Raw genomic sequence first — 16,464 nt, 5'->3', positions numbered from 1 at the left:
ACTTTGGTAAAACATTTGGTAAAGATGTTTACATGTAATTACTTTTTTTTTTTCTCAGACAGGGTCTCAAGTAGCCTAGGCTGGCCTCCAATTCACTATGTACAGAGATGCCCTTTACTCTTCCGCCTCCACCTCCCAAATCCTGGGATTTCAGGCAAGCATCACTGGTTCCTGTTCTTATAAAATGAAGATTACAAGTAATGTTACTAAAAGTAAGAGGTAATCCCCATTCCTGGGACCTCCCATTTTATGAGATAAAATTTGGACTTGGTTTAAACATTTCCTTAAAATGTAATATGTAAGATTTATTTTATGAACAGTGTACATGCCAGGCAAATGCCCTAACACTGAGCTATCCTTCAGCCTTCTTTCTACTTAAAAACAATTTATAAATTTCATTTAAAAATAGGTATCTCAGCCAGGCAGTGGTGGTGCATGCCTTTAATCCCAGCACTCGGGAGGCAGAGACAGGTGGATCTCCGTGAGTTCGAGGCCAGGCTGGTCTACAGAGTGAGATCTTGGACAGGCACCAAAACTACAAAGAGAAAAACCCTGTCTCAAAAAAACCCAATAAGGGGCTGGAGAGATGGCTCAGAGGTTAAGAGCACTGACTGCTCTTCCAAAGGTCCTGAGTTCAATTCCCAGCACCCATATGGTGGCTCACAACCATCTGTAAAGAGATCTGAAGCCCTCTTCTGTATACATAATAAATCAATCAACCTTAAAAAAAACAAAACAAACAAACAAAAAAAACCCCAATAAATAAATAAATAACTCAAGGAGTTGGGAGGTGTCTCCTCAGGAAAGTGCTTGAACTCAGATCACCCCAGGAGCCATATAAATAAGGCTGGGTGCAGTGGCACACTCCTGTAATGCCAGTTAGAGGAGACAGCAGGGACCTCATGGCCAGTCAGGCTAACTGAATCCACAAGAGATCTTGTTTTGAAAACTAAGGATAGAGAGGCTAGGGATGTGACTCAGCTGGCAGGAGTATTTAGTTAGTGTGCATGAAGCCATGGGTTCAATCTCCAGCACCGCACAAAAACAGATGTCAGGTCCATGTGTAATCCTAGCACTTGGCGGTGAAGGCATGTGCTGGCTAATTTCATGTCAAGTTGACACAGGCTAGAGTTATCTGGGAAAGGGAACCCCACTGGGAAAATGCCTCTATAAGATTAGGCTGTAGGCAAGCTTGTAGAACATTTTTTAACTTAATGATTGATGGGGGGGGGGGGGGGGGGGGGTGTACGGTGGTGCAAACATGGATAGATTCAGCCCACTGTGGACTATAAGTCCTGGGTTCTATAAGTAGGCTGAGTAAGTCATGAGAGCAAGCTGGTAAGCAGCATCCTTCCATGGCTTCTGAATAAGCTCCCGCCTCCAGGTTCCTGCTCTGACTTCCCTCAGTGAGGAACTGTAACCTAGAAGTGTAAACAAAAACCACACTAAGACAGAATCTGGCAGCAGACTTGTAGGGTATTGCTATGAAGAACTGGAAGGACTTTGGAACTTGGAGCTAGAAAAACCACCGAGTGTTGAGAACTCAAATGGGTTGTTCTGTAGGCTCTTAGAAGATGTTGAAAGCAATGCAGATGATGGAGGCGTGGTCAAGGCAGGAGGACCACAAGTTCAAGGTCATCCTCAGCTATACAGCAAGTCTGAGGTCAATTTGGCCTTCATACGACCTTAAAACTATCAAAACTAAATGAAAAAATAAGATGGATAAATGATTAAGGAAAACACTGGACCTCTGGCCTCTACAGATACACACATACACAGACATGTACACATACATACACATCAAAAATAAAAGTAGGTACCTCAAAGTATTTGAAAAGAACACGGGTAAGTGTCTCTCTGAAGTGGGAAGGACATAATACCGACTCAATAACCACAACCCGGCGGTCTCTGGGGTTCACCAACAGATGCCTGAAAAAATGATACTTTTGTTTGTAAAAGGAAATAGAGATCTGCACTTTTTTTGATAAGTAATGCAATTTAAGAATAAACTGTACTACCGTATCTTAAGATGCTTTATGACAAAAAGACATCTTCATTTTATTACTCCAAGAAGATGATGTTCTGAGTTCTTAGAGTAGGCCAAGCAGTGTAGCAGAAACTGCAGCCATTATCATTACCACCATTAGCCAATAGACAGGTATTTTCTTGTTAGATTTGCAAAAGTGTATAGGTCCACAAAACTCCAGTTGCTATAGACATTAACTTGAAAACCGCAAGAGTCTTAATAAATTTATCGTCCAGAAAGCACAAGAAATGATTTGTACTATTTTCTCATTCTTATAGAGGAGTATGAACATTTAAGCAGAAATACACAATCCATAGCTGTTCTTTGAAGTGGTTTTTTTCACTTCTCAATATACCTTACTTTCCTGAATCACTCCATGCAGATACAGAACACTCCCCACCCCACCCCCACTGGTGCTCAGGACAGAATGTATAACTTTGAGCATGCTAATAAGGAAGTGCTCTACCACTGAGCAAAGAGTCTCAGCCCTAATAATGACTGCATGTTTCACCATATGGACATCCAGTATTTACCTAATAATTCCTTTTATTATTAATGGACACTTGATTTGCCTTCAATGTTTTCTTACGGTTTTTAATTTTCTTTTTTTTTTTTTTTTGAGCTGATGATCGAATCCAGGGCCTTGCAAGCACTCTACCGCTGAGCTAAATCCCCAACCCGGTTTTTAATTTTCTAATCATCAAGTATGTTTTTCCAAAAGCTGAAGAAAGGGATGGCAAGATGGCACAGTGGGAGAAGGCACTTGTTGACAAGCCCGGGTTTGACCCACGGGACCCACGTGGAAGGAGAAAACTGACTCCATACATATGCCTTGACAATCAAGTGCCTAGAGACATGCACATGTACACACATAAACTTTTAAAAACAATTTAAAAATTTTCAAAAGGTTGAGATAAACAAAATTGGCAATGGAATGCAACTTTCTTTTTCGCATCAGATGTACTATAACCAAACATCCCTTCAACTGGCATTAGAGGAAAAAAACAATCTACCTAACTGCTGAAGTTAGGAAAAACAACCCTGAAATAAAGTTTCAACTTACCTGAAATATAGTATGTGGATGAATTCCTTTAAGTAGGAATATAATTCTTCTGTATTGATATTATACTGGACAACTTTGATTGGCTGTAAAAAAATTAAAATGATTTTTATTAATTTTATTAATAAACAATCTATTAGTGCTTTTTAAAACTAATATATTTCCTCATAACAAATGGATTTATATTAATGATATAGATATCAAGAACAATTAACCTTGGGCTACACTTGTAGCTCAGTTAGCAGACCTACATAGCATATATAGAGCCCAAACATGGTATAAATACATAAAACTTGCTGTGGTGGCACATGCCTATAAACCAGCACAAGGATCCCAATTTAAGGTCATCAGAGTTTAAAGCCAACCTAAGATACATAAAACTTTATCTCAAAAACAAAAAACCCAAAACAAAACAAATCTCCCCCAAAAAAGTGTTAGGAATTCCAGATAACTGGCAATGGCTAAAAAAATGGCAATTTGAATCGTAAGAAATAGAAACATCCATCTATAAGTAAATACACAGTGCTGTGTTGATAAGCTTTGTTTAAAAAAACATCTGGGCATGACTGATGATAAAAACTCAGAACTGCTTAAGAAGCATGAAAAGACTGGAGAGAGGCCTGAGCAGTTAGGAGTGCTGGCTGCTCCTGCAGGACTCGGGTTTGGTTCCTACCTAGCAAGTACATAAGTAGCTCACAACTGTAATGGCAGTTCCAGGGGATCTGACGCCCTCTCTGCTCTAGGAGCACTGTATGTATGAAGTGGACTTGAATGCGTGCAGGCAAAACACACATACACATAAATAAAAATAATAAATCTTAAAAACAAAAAAAAAAATCTTTAAAAACAAAAGGCAGCAAAGGCCTCCTCAAATATTCTAGACCTGGTTCATTCCCTGGATTATATGGCTGCTGCACATCATGATTAAATTCATGTCATATAAAATTAGATAGACCTCAATAAAGTTGATTTAAAAAACCAAAAACAAAACACTTAATCACTAGTGATGGTGATGATTTTTTAATCCCAGGACTCAGGAGGCAGAGGCAGGTGGATCTCTGAGTTCGAGGCCAGCCTGGTCTACAGAGTTAGTTCCAGGACAGCCAGGGCTACACAGAGAAACCCTGTCTCAAAAAACAAAAAGACAAACCAAACAAACAAACAAAAACATACACACAAAAAACTCACAAAAAATTCTCTTAAGGTTATATTTATTTTACTTAATTTTACTAATTCGCACATCTTACAATATTCACGTTGGGGTGGGTTGCGCATGCGTGCAGGGCATGCATGCGTGATGTATGAGTATGAGTGTCACAGCACTTGTGTGGAGGTCAAATGACAACTTTGTAGAACTGGTTCTCTTTCCACCTTTACATGGGTTCTGGGGTTGACCTCAACTGCCAGGCTTGCTCTACAAGCCCCTTTATCCACTGAGCCATCTTGCCACCCCATAGTTTTCTAATTTGTTTAAGAAAAAAATACCTTAGACATGCCAGCTCTTTTTATCACACTAGGAATTATACATCGTGGACCAGTTTCTCCCGCAAATCCACACCTGCAAAGAAATGGAAAATTAAACACTCGACTTAGATATCTGCCAGAGAAATAATGGCCACAAAACATCTGGAGATACTTCTGCTGCACTTAAAAAAAAAAAAAAAATCACAGGAAAAAAATCTAAAAAGATATTAACATCTATTGATAATGTTGTAACACGTTAAAGGAAGAAGCAAAGTATATCAAATTTGTTACACCAAAATAAACCAGTGTCTCATTTATTTTTACAATCCTGCATATACACTATGTGACTTCCTTCAAATGTGATAGGATATGAGAAGTGCATTGGTAGGTGATTTTGTTACTCTGTAGCATTATAAGAGTGTACTTACATAAACCTAAAAGCACAGCTGTGTGTGACTGTTGTTAGACTACACACTTTTATAACATGTTATTATACTAAATACTGCAGGCAACTCTAACTCAGTGGTGTTTTTTCTATATAAAAACACAGAAAAGAGTAAGTATTCGTACAGTTAAATGCATAGAAACATGGAATAACAGGAACTACAATCACTCAGAATGAAGAAACTCTGGTCAATGACAACCCACATGTTAATGAAAAACCATGACATCATATATGTGGTCTTTCACTGACTGAAATGTCATTCACTATATGACACATGACTGATTCACATACATACTATCAATAATTTTATAATTCTACTGTTATTACCTTTAACATTGATAAGTAATAAAGTACTATTGCTAAAAAAGTAACTACTAGCATGCTACTTCTCAAGACTGTTCTTTTTTAAAAAAATATATATATATATATATATAAAATATTTATTTTATTTTATGTGTATGAGTATTTTGCCTGTGTGTATGTGTGTGCACTATATGCATACCTGGTGCCCACAGAGGTCAGAAAGGTCATTAGCTTTCCTGGAACTAGAGTTAAGGATGGTTGTGAGCCACACTGTGGGTGCTGGGACCTGAACCCAGGTCTTCTGTAGGAGTAGCAAATGCTCTCACCACTGAGCTAGTCCTCCAGCTCCAAGGCTATTTTCTTAAACTATGTGAGTCTGACAGTTACAATAAATTCATATACTGTGAAATCAAACATGCTTACATTCACAATAGTATTGCTGTTATTTATTTATCTATTTATTTATTTGTTTATTTATTTATTTGTTTATTTATTTATTTATTATTTATTTATTTATGGTTTTTTCAAGACAGGGTTTCTCTGTGTAGCTTTGTACCTTTCCTGGAACTCACTTGGTAGTCCAGGCCGAACTCACAAAGATCTGCCTGGCTCTGCCTCCTGAGTGCTGGGATTAAAGGTGTGCGCCACCACCACCCAGTGAGCATTGCTGCTATGTTTATTGTTTATTTATTGTGTGTATGTGTGTGGCCGTGATACAGTGGACATAGGGGGTGAGAAGACAGCTTGTGGGAGTTGATTCTCTCCGTCCACTCTGGGTCCTGAGACTGAACTCAGGTTTTCAGATTGGCAGCAAGAACCTTTACTGGGTGAGTCATCTCATTGGCCCAGGTATTGTTATTTATTTTTATTTTATATTCATTGGTGTTTTGCCTGCATGTATGTCTGTGTGAGGTGTCAGGTCCTTAGAACTAGAGCTACAGACAACTGTAAGCTGCCATGTGATTGCTGGGAATTGAACCCAGGTCCTCTAGGAGAGCATCCAGTGCTCTTAACTGCTGAGCTATCTCTCCAGCCCTGGCCCAGGTGTTATATTTTAAAACTATATATCCTATCCTTTTAAAAATTAGTATTTCAGCCAAGTATACTGGGCATACTTGGAATAACAGCACTCAGGAGGGCAGAGAAAGTAGGATCATGAGTTTGGGGCCAACCTGGGCTATATCAGACATGTTTCCAAAAAAGAAAAAGAAAAATCAGTAGCCAGTGCCAGATCTCTTTTGTGTTAGTAAAACAAATTTTGTTTAAAAAATTGTAAAAATGATTATAATGCAAATTTACCCCTAAATCACACCTTTTGTTCTCCAGGGTACTTTTTTATACCGTTCTCCTGTGCCCAGGTATCTCTCTGTATGTCTGTCTCTCTCTCCATTCCTTTTTTTTTTTTTTTTCTTAAACCCCTGGCTGTCCTGGAACTCACTCTGTAGCCCAGGCTAGCCTCGAACTCGGAGATCCTCCTGCCTCTAAAGGCATGCACCACAACCGCCCAGCTTCTCTTTCCATTCTTATCTCCACGTTATTTACACTCAGTGCTCCTCAAAGTCCTCAAGACACATGTACTGGGGTAGTTTAAGCTCTCCTTGACATCATTCCTAAATGATGTGTTTAATTATATTCCTACCCAATAATTTTTTCAATGTACAGCCAAAATAAGTATTTTCAGGTAGTAATCTCTAAGTACTTACCACATTGTTTTTAAAAAATAAAATCTGAATATGAGACGGCCTAGTAGAGAATGAGAGAATAATCAAGAACGATGTATAATCCGGTTCTGTAACTCCTAAGGGACAATTTTTGAGTATGTTCCTGTGGCTATTTACTCAGTAGTTACTTAATATTTACTGCAGGCAAGACAGTGCTTACAGATGTGTAAAGAAACACTTCAAGCATCTCTTTCATGAATAACTTCACCTCATATGTACATAAATGTGTGTGCACAGGATGTAATTATGTCAGTTTTCTCTTGAGCCGAATATGTATGTCAAATATAACATCACCTTGTATATGCATACATGTGATATAATTCTGTTTTCTCTTGAGTCCAATACAAGGCCTCCTAAATGGACGGTCCAAAGACCTGAAAAGTTTCCATCAATCCCGACACTGTCCAAAAGTTCTAAGGTTTGTGTATCTGTGTCTTTCATCTCTGCCCTTGAAAGAGATCTCCGCATCTCTGAGGACCACGACTCCAGTGTGTACAAAATGTTTTTTTTGTTTTTGTTTTTTTCTAAAGTGCAAACTGTGGTCTAAGAGTTCAGGATAACCAACACGATTTCCAGTCTTATCCACACGGTTTCACGTCTTCATGTGCCTGGTCTTCCTCGCTGGGTTTCCTACACTCTTGGGGAACAACCCATTTCCAGAACCAACAGGGCTCCACTGCATACATGTTTTATGATGGAAAGAGTCAGCAAGCGTTACAACTCGACCGCTGCTTTCCTAGCTGACCCAGCCAGAGGTAAGCACACTCGGGGCCATCGCTGTCAAAGCCTGCAGTGATGGCCCCTGACCATCGTAGGCGGGGGGCGAGGGCAGTTCCCACCGGATCCGCCCGAGAGTCCTCCTAGACAACAACCCGTCACTGAGGACCGAGCTTTGCCCCAGGCAAGGAGGGCGGCGGTCTGCGGGAACGCCGGGGGAAGGCGCCGGCTGCTCAGCGGGCCTACCGACAGCTGCCGGGCCGCGACCCCCCGCCCTTCCCTGGGGCCCGCTGCCACCCCACGGCCACTCACTTGGTGAAGGCTTCTCCCAGGTCGATCACGACCGCCGTCTTTTCGCCGCCGCTCCCGAGGCCCTCGTAGAGCGGCATCGCGGAGACCGCGGAGACGTCAGGCAGTCAGCTGGGCGAGAGTGAGCCTCGGCGCGGGGGCGGGGCGGGGTCCTCGCATGGCTGAGGACCCGAGCTGGCCAAGGAGAAGCCTGACGCCGTAGCCTTCCTCGCAGACGCTCTCATTTGGGGAGTCCGGGGAGGGCGCAGAGGCCCAGGCGGTCAGGCGCGCCGGACACCTCAGGGGGCGGAGCCTTTCGGGTCCTTCCGCCCAGCGGCCTGGGGCGCCTGCGCAGCCGGCTCTTTCCCACCCTGCGGGTGGAGGCGGGAACTCAGAAACCCTGGCTCATTCCTCAGTTCTGTGTTAGACGTCCGTCCTGACATTTAATCGCCGCAATAGACACGCAAGATAGAGTCTGCACAGGAGAGACTGACTTTCACTGTCCCCGCAGCGGTCCTAGAAACGGATCCTAAGATCTGAATTCAAAACCTGCCTTGGGGAGGTGGAGACAGGCGGATCCCCAAAGGTCACTGGCAGGCTAGCCTTGGTGCATGGGGAGCTCCAGGCTGAGTGACAGATCCTATCTCAAAAATAAGCCATTGAAAACGACGCTTAGGTCCAACTCTGGCCTCCACACTCACAGACACGGGTGTGCACTCGCGCCCGGACAGAAATCTTCTATAAGTACAAGCGATGTTTTGTTTGGTACTGAGTCGTCTAAAAATTTTAGTTCCAGATAAAGCACAGTTAAAGTAGCATCTGAATCAATGGAGCCTCCGTCTGGATTAGTGGAAACAGTGCTGAACCAGAGGGTACTTTTTTCTCCAAAATTTTGTGTAAGCTGAGGAGAGATGCAAAAATCTTTTTGTGGTAAATACAATTGGCACTCTGACAGAGGACTGTTTACATGCTTCACAGCTTACTATGAAAATATTTTCTTTAGAATTATAGCTTAACTTGATGTAGTAGTGAAGAGATCAGGGCCTTGGCCGAAGTAATGAAGTTCAAATGAAATTATGGTTAAGATGAAGCCTAGTCTACCAACTACTAACTAATGTTGGTATGCTAAATTGGGTGTTATCTCTATGACTGTAGGGAAAGGAATGTCCTGATAATCCCCAGAACATCTTTCATAACCTGCTGTACATACCTATGTCTCTCAACTGAGCAGGGACAAGGTCTTTTCTGTTCAATCTGCACAATGCTCAACTTTGGAAATTGTACTGCTAGTAAAGTTTTGGAAGTAATTGCATGAAATAGGAATTTGTGATGGGGAAGGGAATTTCAGGATGAGTGGAAAAGCCTGGTGTGGTGGCGCATGCCTTTAATCCCAGCACTCGGGAGGCAGAGGCAGGCACACCCTTGACTCTTTGGAAAGCCTTTTCCTACTTTGAGCAAACTACATGCTCCAGGTGCTTTCGTGATGCCCCGGGGTGTGTTAGGATTTCTGCAGAATGGAGAGAACTAAGAGTTGCTGGAGCTGCTCTCATGAGCTGGGCACATATTCAGTCTTCCTTGTTCTTCCTCTGCTGGTCTGGCCTTCTTTCCTCCCAGGTCTGCAACTGTTCCAACTATATAATTAAGTCATTTCTAAGAGAGTTGGGACAACTAGGCCAGCACATACATTCTGGTGATCATAGGCTACCGGGATGACATGGACATTAATTTTTGGAGTGGTTCCCAGCATGAGACTGTCCATCTTCACTACAGCCAGCAACTGGGGCCACAAGCTATTCCAAGTCCTCCACTATCAAGTGGAGACGGGCCAGAGCCAGAGGAAGTCTGGTCCTCACACTATGTCAGGGAGTGCAATCACTTGATGAAGCTGAAACCAAACACTGAAAATGTGACTGTTCACCCTACCTGCCTAAACTGGTTGGCAAGAACCATCCCACCACCCCTCTGTGCGGCTTCCTGCCACTAGGTCTTAATTCCTTCCAGGACATTACATGAAGATTCCCTGTGATACAAAAGGCCACTTTCTGGAGTGTGTAAATTGAAATCTGTTGTTTACATTAACTTATCAAGTTAATTCTGCTGGTAAAATAAATTTTAATTAAAGGGCTGTTTGGAAATAAAGGAGAGTGATTGCACCAGCTACATTCACTATCCTGAATGATCTCATATCTATTTTTTTTTAATTGTGTGGAAGGCATTCAATTAACTCCCCCAACAGGTTCATTTCCCAGAAAACTAATAAAGTCAAGCTAAGTGTATGTAGCTGTAAGCATTGCTGCTTAGAGCCACTCAGTGTCTCTAGCTCTGTCTGGAGTCCCCTATCTCTTGGGATTTATCAGGAGCAGACATTCTTTTGATCCCAAAAGGTTGTAGCCTTGTCTTAGAAAACGACTCAGTTCAGAGTTATAACATGCCATCCATCTCCCTCAGATGAGTACATTTGCCAGGAGAACAGGGTTTCTTTTCCTCATTTTTTTTTAACAACAACAAAATAACAAAAGTGATAGACTTGATCTGTGAGAGTCAAATTGAGAATTTTCCTGTTGGTCTGCCTAACCTAGTCTTATCACGCTTGGGGATGGGAAATTCACCTCTGTTGAAGGCAGTGATGGTGATATTTTTTAAAGATTTCCTTTTAATGATTTTATTTTATGTACATTGGGTTTTTTTTGCCTGCATGTGTGTCTGTGTGAGAGTGTTAGGCCCCCCTGGAACCAGAGCTGCAGATAGGTGTAAGCTGCCATGTGGGTACTGGGAATTGAACCCAGGTCCATCTGGAAGAACAGCCAGTACTCTTAACCACTAAGCCATCTCTCCAGCCCCAGTGGTAATAATTTTAAAACTGAGGTTGGACCATGTTGCACTCACATCAGACTTCTAATGGGAAGAAGCTGAGGTTTGGGGCTCTGAGGCCTTACATACTAGTAGGCCATTTAGTCAAATCAGGGCACCAGGAACTAGATTTAAAATTTCCTGCCTTGGGGCTGGAGAGATGGCTCAGTGCTTAAGAATGCTTGCTGAACAAACACAGGGACCTGAGTTGGGATCCCTGCACCCACTCTTTTAAAAAAGTTGGTTTGGCTGTACATCCACCTGTAATCAGCACTGGGGCTATGGGTGTGTGTGGGATGCAGAGACTTGAGGCTTGGTGTGGTTTGCTGACCACCAGCCTAGCTCCAGGTTCAGTGAGGAAACCTGTCTCAAAGAAATAAGGTAAATAAGACAGAGCAGGGCATTGTTAACCTGATAACCTGTTCTGGCGCTTGTGCACGCCCCCCCCCCCAACGGTGTGTGTGTGTGTGTGTGTGTGTGTGTGTGTGTGTGTGTGTGTGTGAGAGAGAGAGAGAGAGAGAGAGAGAGAGAGAGAGAGAACAGTCAACTAAGGAAACGCTCTTGAGTCTTAAAATGAGAGTAACATTTGAGTAGGCATCATTAAAGAAAATCTGAGTAGACACCATTAAAGAAATTGCATGGAGCTGGGTGGTGGTGGTGCACCCCTTTAATCCCAGCACTGGGGAGGCAGACGCAGGCGGATCTCTGTGAGTTCGAGGCCAGCCTGGTCTACAGAGCAAGTTCCAGGAAATATGCAAAGCTACACAGAGAAACCCTGTCTTGATAAACCAAAAAAAAAAAAAAAAAAGAAAAAAAAAGAAAAGAAAAGAAAAAGAAAAAGAAAAAAAAATTACACGGAGGCTGGAGAGATGGCTCAGTGGCTAAGAGTCCTGGCTGCTCTTCCTCAGCACCTACACAGAGGATCACAGCCTCTGTAACTCAAGTCCCAGGAGATCTGACATCCTCTTCTGTCCTCTAGGGGTACTGAACACACAAGATGCACAGATACACATGTGGACAAAACACCTATACACACAAAATAATTATATATATAAATATATTTTTTAGATTTTTTAATTTATTTTATGTATGAGTGCTCTATCTACATGTATGCCTTTATGCTAGAAGAGGGCATCAGATCCCACATGGCTGTGAGCCACCATGTGGGTGCTGGGAATTGAACTCAGGACCTCTGGAAGAACAGCCAGCGCTGCCATCTCTCCAGTCCCCAGTAATTTTTTTAAAAGACATATAATCAGCCAGTGGTGGCACACACCTTTAATCCCAGCACTCAGGAGGCGGAGGCAGGTGGATCTCTTGAGTTCGAAGCCTGCTTGGTCTACAGAGTGAGTTCCAGGACAGCCAGGGATACACAGAGAAACCCTGTATAAAAAAAATACAAAAACAAACAAGCAAACAAACAAAACACCAAAAGAGGGGCTGGAAAGATGGCTCAGCGGTTAAGGGCACTGACTGCTTTCTGAAATGACCCCAGTTCAAATCCCAGCACCCACATGGCAGCTAACAACTGTCTGTAACTCCAAGATCTGACACTCTCACACAGATTTACGTGCAGACAAAACAATGCACGTAAAATAAAAGTAAATACATTTTGAAAAACAAAAAGAAAAAAAGAGCAAGCTTTTACCACAAAGAAGCAACGCTTAGATCCATCACAGAGACTTTTACATCAATGTTCTTAGAAGTGTCATTCATAAGAGCTCCCAAATAAAAATACAGCTCTCCTTTGGCATCCTCAAGGGATTGGCTCCAGGGCTCCAAGATCTCCTGCAGACACCAAAATCTGTGGATGCTCAAGTCCCCTGTTCAAAGCAGCCCAGAACTATCATAGAGTCAATGTGCATCCAGCTGTGTGGTTTAAAGCATCACTCAACCTAACACAATGGGAATGCTGGGTAGATAGCTGTTAAGCTGTGTTGCCAATGGAGAAGCACAGGGAAATACCTGCACATGGTTAGTGTATACACAGCCACCAAAAGGATGACTGTATTTCCTCTCTATTGAATTTGAGATCACAGGGGGTGGAGGGCTCACTGAAACCCAAATGTCCATCGTCAAGAAATAGTTGCTGTATGCATAGAAAGAAATGTTCCTTGATAATGAAGAGGATGGTATTCACACACACACTGTAATGTCAATATTAAAATAATTAGAACGAACGAAGCCAGTCAGAACTGAGAATCTGCTGCATGCTCCTATACACATATCTGTGTATAAAATGAAAACAGTGCTGAAAACAGATCAGTGGGTGGCCGGGAAGAGCAGTATGGAGATCTCAAAGGAGCATTGGGAAATGGACAGGAGGATGGATGTGTTCATCATCTTGATTGTGGTGATGGTTTCGGACGGAGGTTTATACAATCAAAACTCATTCAGCTTTATACTTGAAATATGTGCAGTCTGTTGCATGTCAAGGACGCTTCCATGGCATTGCTTAAGTGAAAGGCTTGTGTTAGAGGTGTATCTATGTGACCAGCAGCAACATTCTTGAGCTCTTTATGTGGGCGCTCCCTTGGGGGTTAAAAGAGGGCAAGAAAACATGCACCTCACAAGGTGCTTTAAGCCCTGAGCACAGCGCTGTCTGCATCCATGGTGAACACAGCGTCTTGTCTCTTCTGTAACAGATTTAGTTTTCCTCTTATTTCCTCAGCAAAATGCTTGTGTTCTCTCTGTGTGTGTGTTCAACCTTTATCTTTAGAAATCAAAGGGTATATATATTTTTGAAAAACTTACATGGAAACAAGGGAGAACTCACAGAATGAGCAGGCAGCCAGGTGAGTACCTGCTCTTTGCTGAACACTCCTGGGGTCTGGGCTCGCCTACCACCAAGGGATGCAAACATTTAAGCCATGCGGCTCATGTGTGGATCCCCACCCGCCCCCTATTCACCATGATAAAAAATTATAAAAATAAATAAGTTTTGAAAAATAAAGACCACATACTTTAGAGTCAGGCCAAGGGTCAGGTCCTGGCTCATCACTTGCTACCGGGGGCAGCCTCCTTTAATTTTGCCACGTGTGATGGCTAATCTTGGTTGTCGATTCGACTACACCTGTGATCAACTAAAGCTGAAGGGTGCTGGGTACTCTTGTGAGGGATGCCCTTAATCTGATTATCTGACGCAGGAAGATCTATCTACCTTAAGTCTAGGCCCCACCTTCTGGTGGCATTCTAGATAGAAAGACAAAGAAGGAGGAGGCTTTGTTTTCCACCTGCTGGCCTCCGTTCTTGCTGGCAAGTGTCCATCCTGCTTCTGTGGCTGGTATTGAATCCAGCTTCATTCACCAGGATTCCACTGTTGACTGAAGAACCGCAACTCTTCAGGAATCTTCCAGACTCCAGCCTCAGATAAGGACTGCTGAGACACGGGATTCTTGGCTTTTCTGACGTGAGACATCCATTGTTGGACTACCTGGACCACATCCTGTAAGCCAGTCTAGTAGATCCCATTTTAATATTTACATTACATAATATGCAGGGAAGATACTGGAAAAATACTTAGCAAAGTATTTCTTTCTTTTCTTTTTTCTTTTTTTTCGAGACAGGGTTTCTCTGTGTAGCTTTGCGCCTTTCCTGGATCTCACTCTGTAGGCCAGGCTGGCCTCGAACTCATAGAGATCCACCTGGCTCTACCTCCCAAGTGCTGGGATTAAAGGTGTGCACCACCACCGCCCGGCAGCAAAGGGTTTCTTAGCCTATGGTCATACTTGCACTTACCCCTGGACCCAGATGGAGACTCCTGTCTGTCACCTTCTGATGTTAGCCCACCTATGTTCCACATGGCAGAGGGGCAGTTAAATACCAGGTGTCTTGGTTTCCAGTCTGGTGTTCCTGCCACGGGGCAAGGACGTTATTTTTATTAGACTACTTCAAATTGGAATCCATATCTACTGATGAAACCACACCAGTTAAGTGACCAAAAAAAAAAAAAAAAAAAAACTCCTTTGGACCACCTCAATGCTGTTAACATTAATGACCGTTTTAGCCCCCAGTGAGACTCTGGTGCACTTTCTACTGGACCAGATTTCTTCCAGATTTCTGTGCTGGGTAGCCCTGGGGCTGGTGGAGGTTGTTAATAGCCATTGAAGTGGAGGCTATCAACCACAAGATGGCGCTCGGTTCTCGTCTTTCAGAAGTGCAAAGTTGGTCAAACTGGAAGCTAAAACAGCATTTTTCAACTCAGATGATAAAGTACTTATTTCTCAAAAATTGCCTCCCTCACTCCTGAAATTGTAAGGATATGCCAGAGAACACCAAGAAAGCTCTGCTTAGGATGATACCTGAAGGGTAGAGGAAGATGGAGTGCTCAGGCCTTGTAGAGTGTCTTCAAAGAGGCACAGCCTGCCTGCTTGGTGTCTACCTTGAGGTCTTCGTTCCCACACAGGCAAATCTCCTAACTCCAACAGGGGCCATAGGAAGGCTCTCTTCTCTTGATCAGGGAACATCCGAGCCCTGAGGAGGCTTTAAAATTCCAAAATTCCTTGCCAGATGTGATGGCTCACATCTGTAATTCCAGCACACAGAGGATCACTGTGGTTTTGAGGTCACTACACAGTAAGACTCCATCTCAACAAAACAAAACAAAAACAAAACCAAGCAAAACAAAACAAAGCAAACCCCTTCCTTGTCTATCATAAAGATTAGAATATATTCCTTATTCCTTCCCCTGCATCAAAAGCATATGTTTACATTTCTCTCCGTGTTCTTTGCTTTAACATGTCCACACACATACACCACCTATCACCTGTGGCCTTTCCAGTCTTGGGGATAGGAATGGACTTTAATCTACATTTTTTTCTCAGACACATCTAGGCCAAGGCAGAAGTGACTCTGCCAGGCCTCAGAGCCAAGGCTCCCTGTTGCCTTCTGCTGATGGGGTGTTCATTTTTTTTTCCAAGTCCTCCTTTCTCACTTCGGAAGGTGGATTAGGAAACTCAGAGCATCCACAGTGGGTGGCTGATAATCTCATTCTGCAAGCAAGAGAGTATTTGGGCGGCGTGAGGTAATCAGAAACCTAGAGCTTAAGTTAGGTGACATCATCTTTCCTGAGAAACTGCAAAATGTGGTACAGATACATGCATACGTGGCTGGAGAGAATACACCCGGAAATGGGTGGTTAGAAATGATTCCTCACAAAGGAATGGGTTGAGGAGTGGGGCTAGGGTGAGAAAAAAATATTTGTAGAGGGACACACTGACTGGAAGCAGGAAACTGCAAGGCACCTGCAAGGACCACAGCAGCGTCTGGGCTGTGGGAGAGGACCACAGAGTGTGACGGAGAGACACTCATTCCAGAAATAGTTGCAAGATCACACAGTACCTTGTATGCCCCACCAAAGCGCTGGAGCCCCTGGAGATTTCAGGGAAAGCAGTTAAAATGTTCATAGAACCCTCTAGGGTGGGGAGACAGACTTAGAAGGGTATTTCTGGACTCAGGATGACACGACAGTAATTTAGGAACAAGACAATGGTTCTTGTTCCAGAACCAGGATGATGGTAAAATATGTACCTAGGAGCATCTGGGAGACCCACAGAAGAAGGTCTACTAAATGGCAACTGTCAAGTACCAA

The 16,464-nt window shown here is 42.9% G+C and overlaps 1 protein-coding gene across 1 annotated transcript in view; it reads right to left on the bottom strand.

Moving 5' to 3' along the window:
* Positions 1-8,280, bottom strand: part of Actr10 (actin related protein 10) — a 30,978-nt gene extending 22,698 nt beyond the window's left edge. Inside the window, exons 1-4 of the mRNA XM_036206495.1 lie at positions 8,049-8,280; positions 4,572-4,644; positions 3,090-3,172; positions 1,821-1,929 (exon numbers count right to left, since the gene is read on the bottom strand). Coding sequence (XP_036062388.1) covers positions 1,821-1,929; positions 3,090-3,172; positions 4,572-4,644; positions 8,049-8,125 — 342 coding nt within the window. The 5' untranslated portion in view covers positions 8,126-8,280. The remainder of the gene's footprint in view (positions 1-1,820; positions 1,930-3,089; positions 3,173-4,571; positions 4,645-8,048) is intronic.
* Positions 8,281-16,464: the final 8,184 nt, after the last annotated feature.

Source organism: Onychomys torridus, chromosome 14, assembly GCF_903995425.1.
Source record: "Onychomys torridus chromosome 14, mOncTor1.1, whole genome shotgun sequence".
In the NCBI taxonomy this organism is placed as follows: domain Eukaryota; kingdom Metazoa; phylum Chordata; class Mammalia; order Rodentia; family Cricetidae; genus Onychomys; species Onychomys torridus.
The sequence above is the reverse complement of the archived record's forward strand: the minus strand, read 5'-3'. Positions and strand labels throughout refer to the sequence as shown.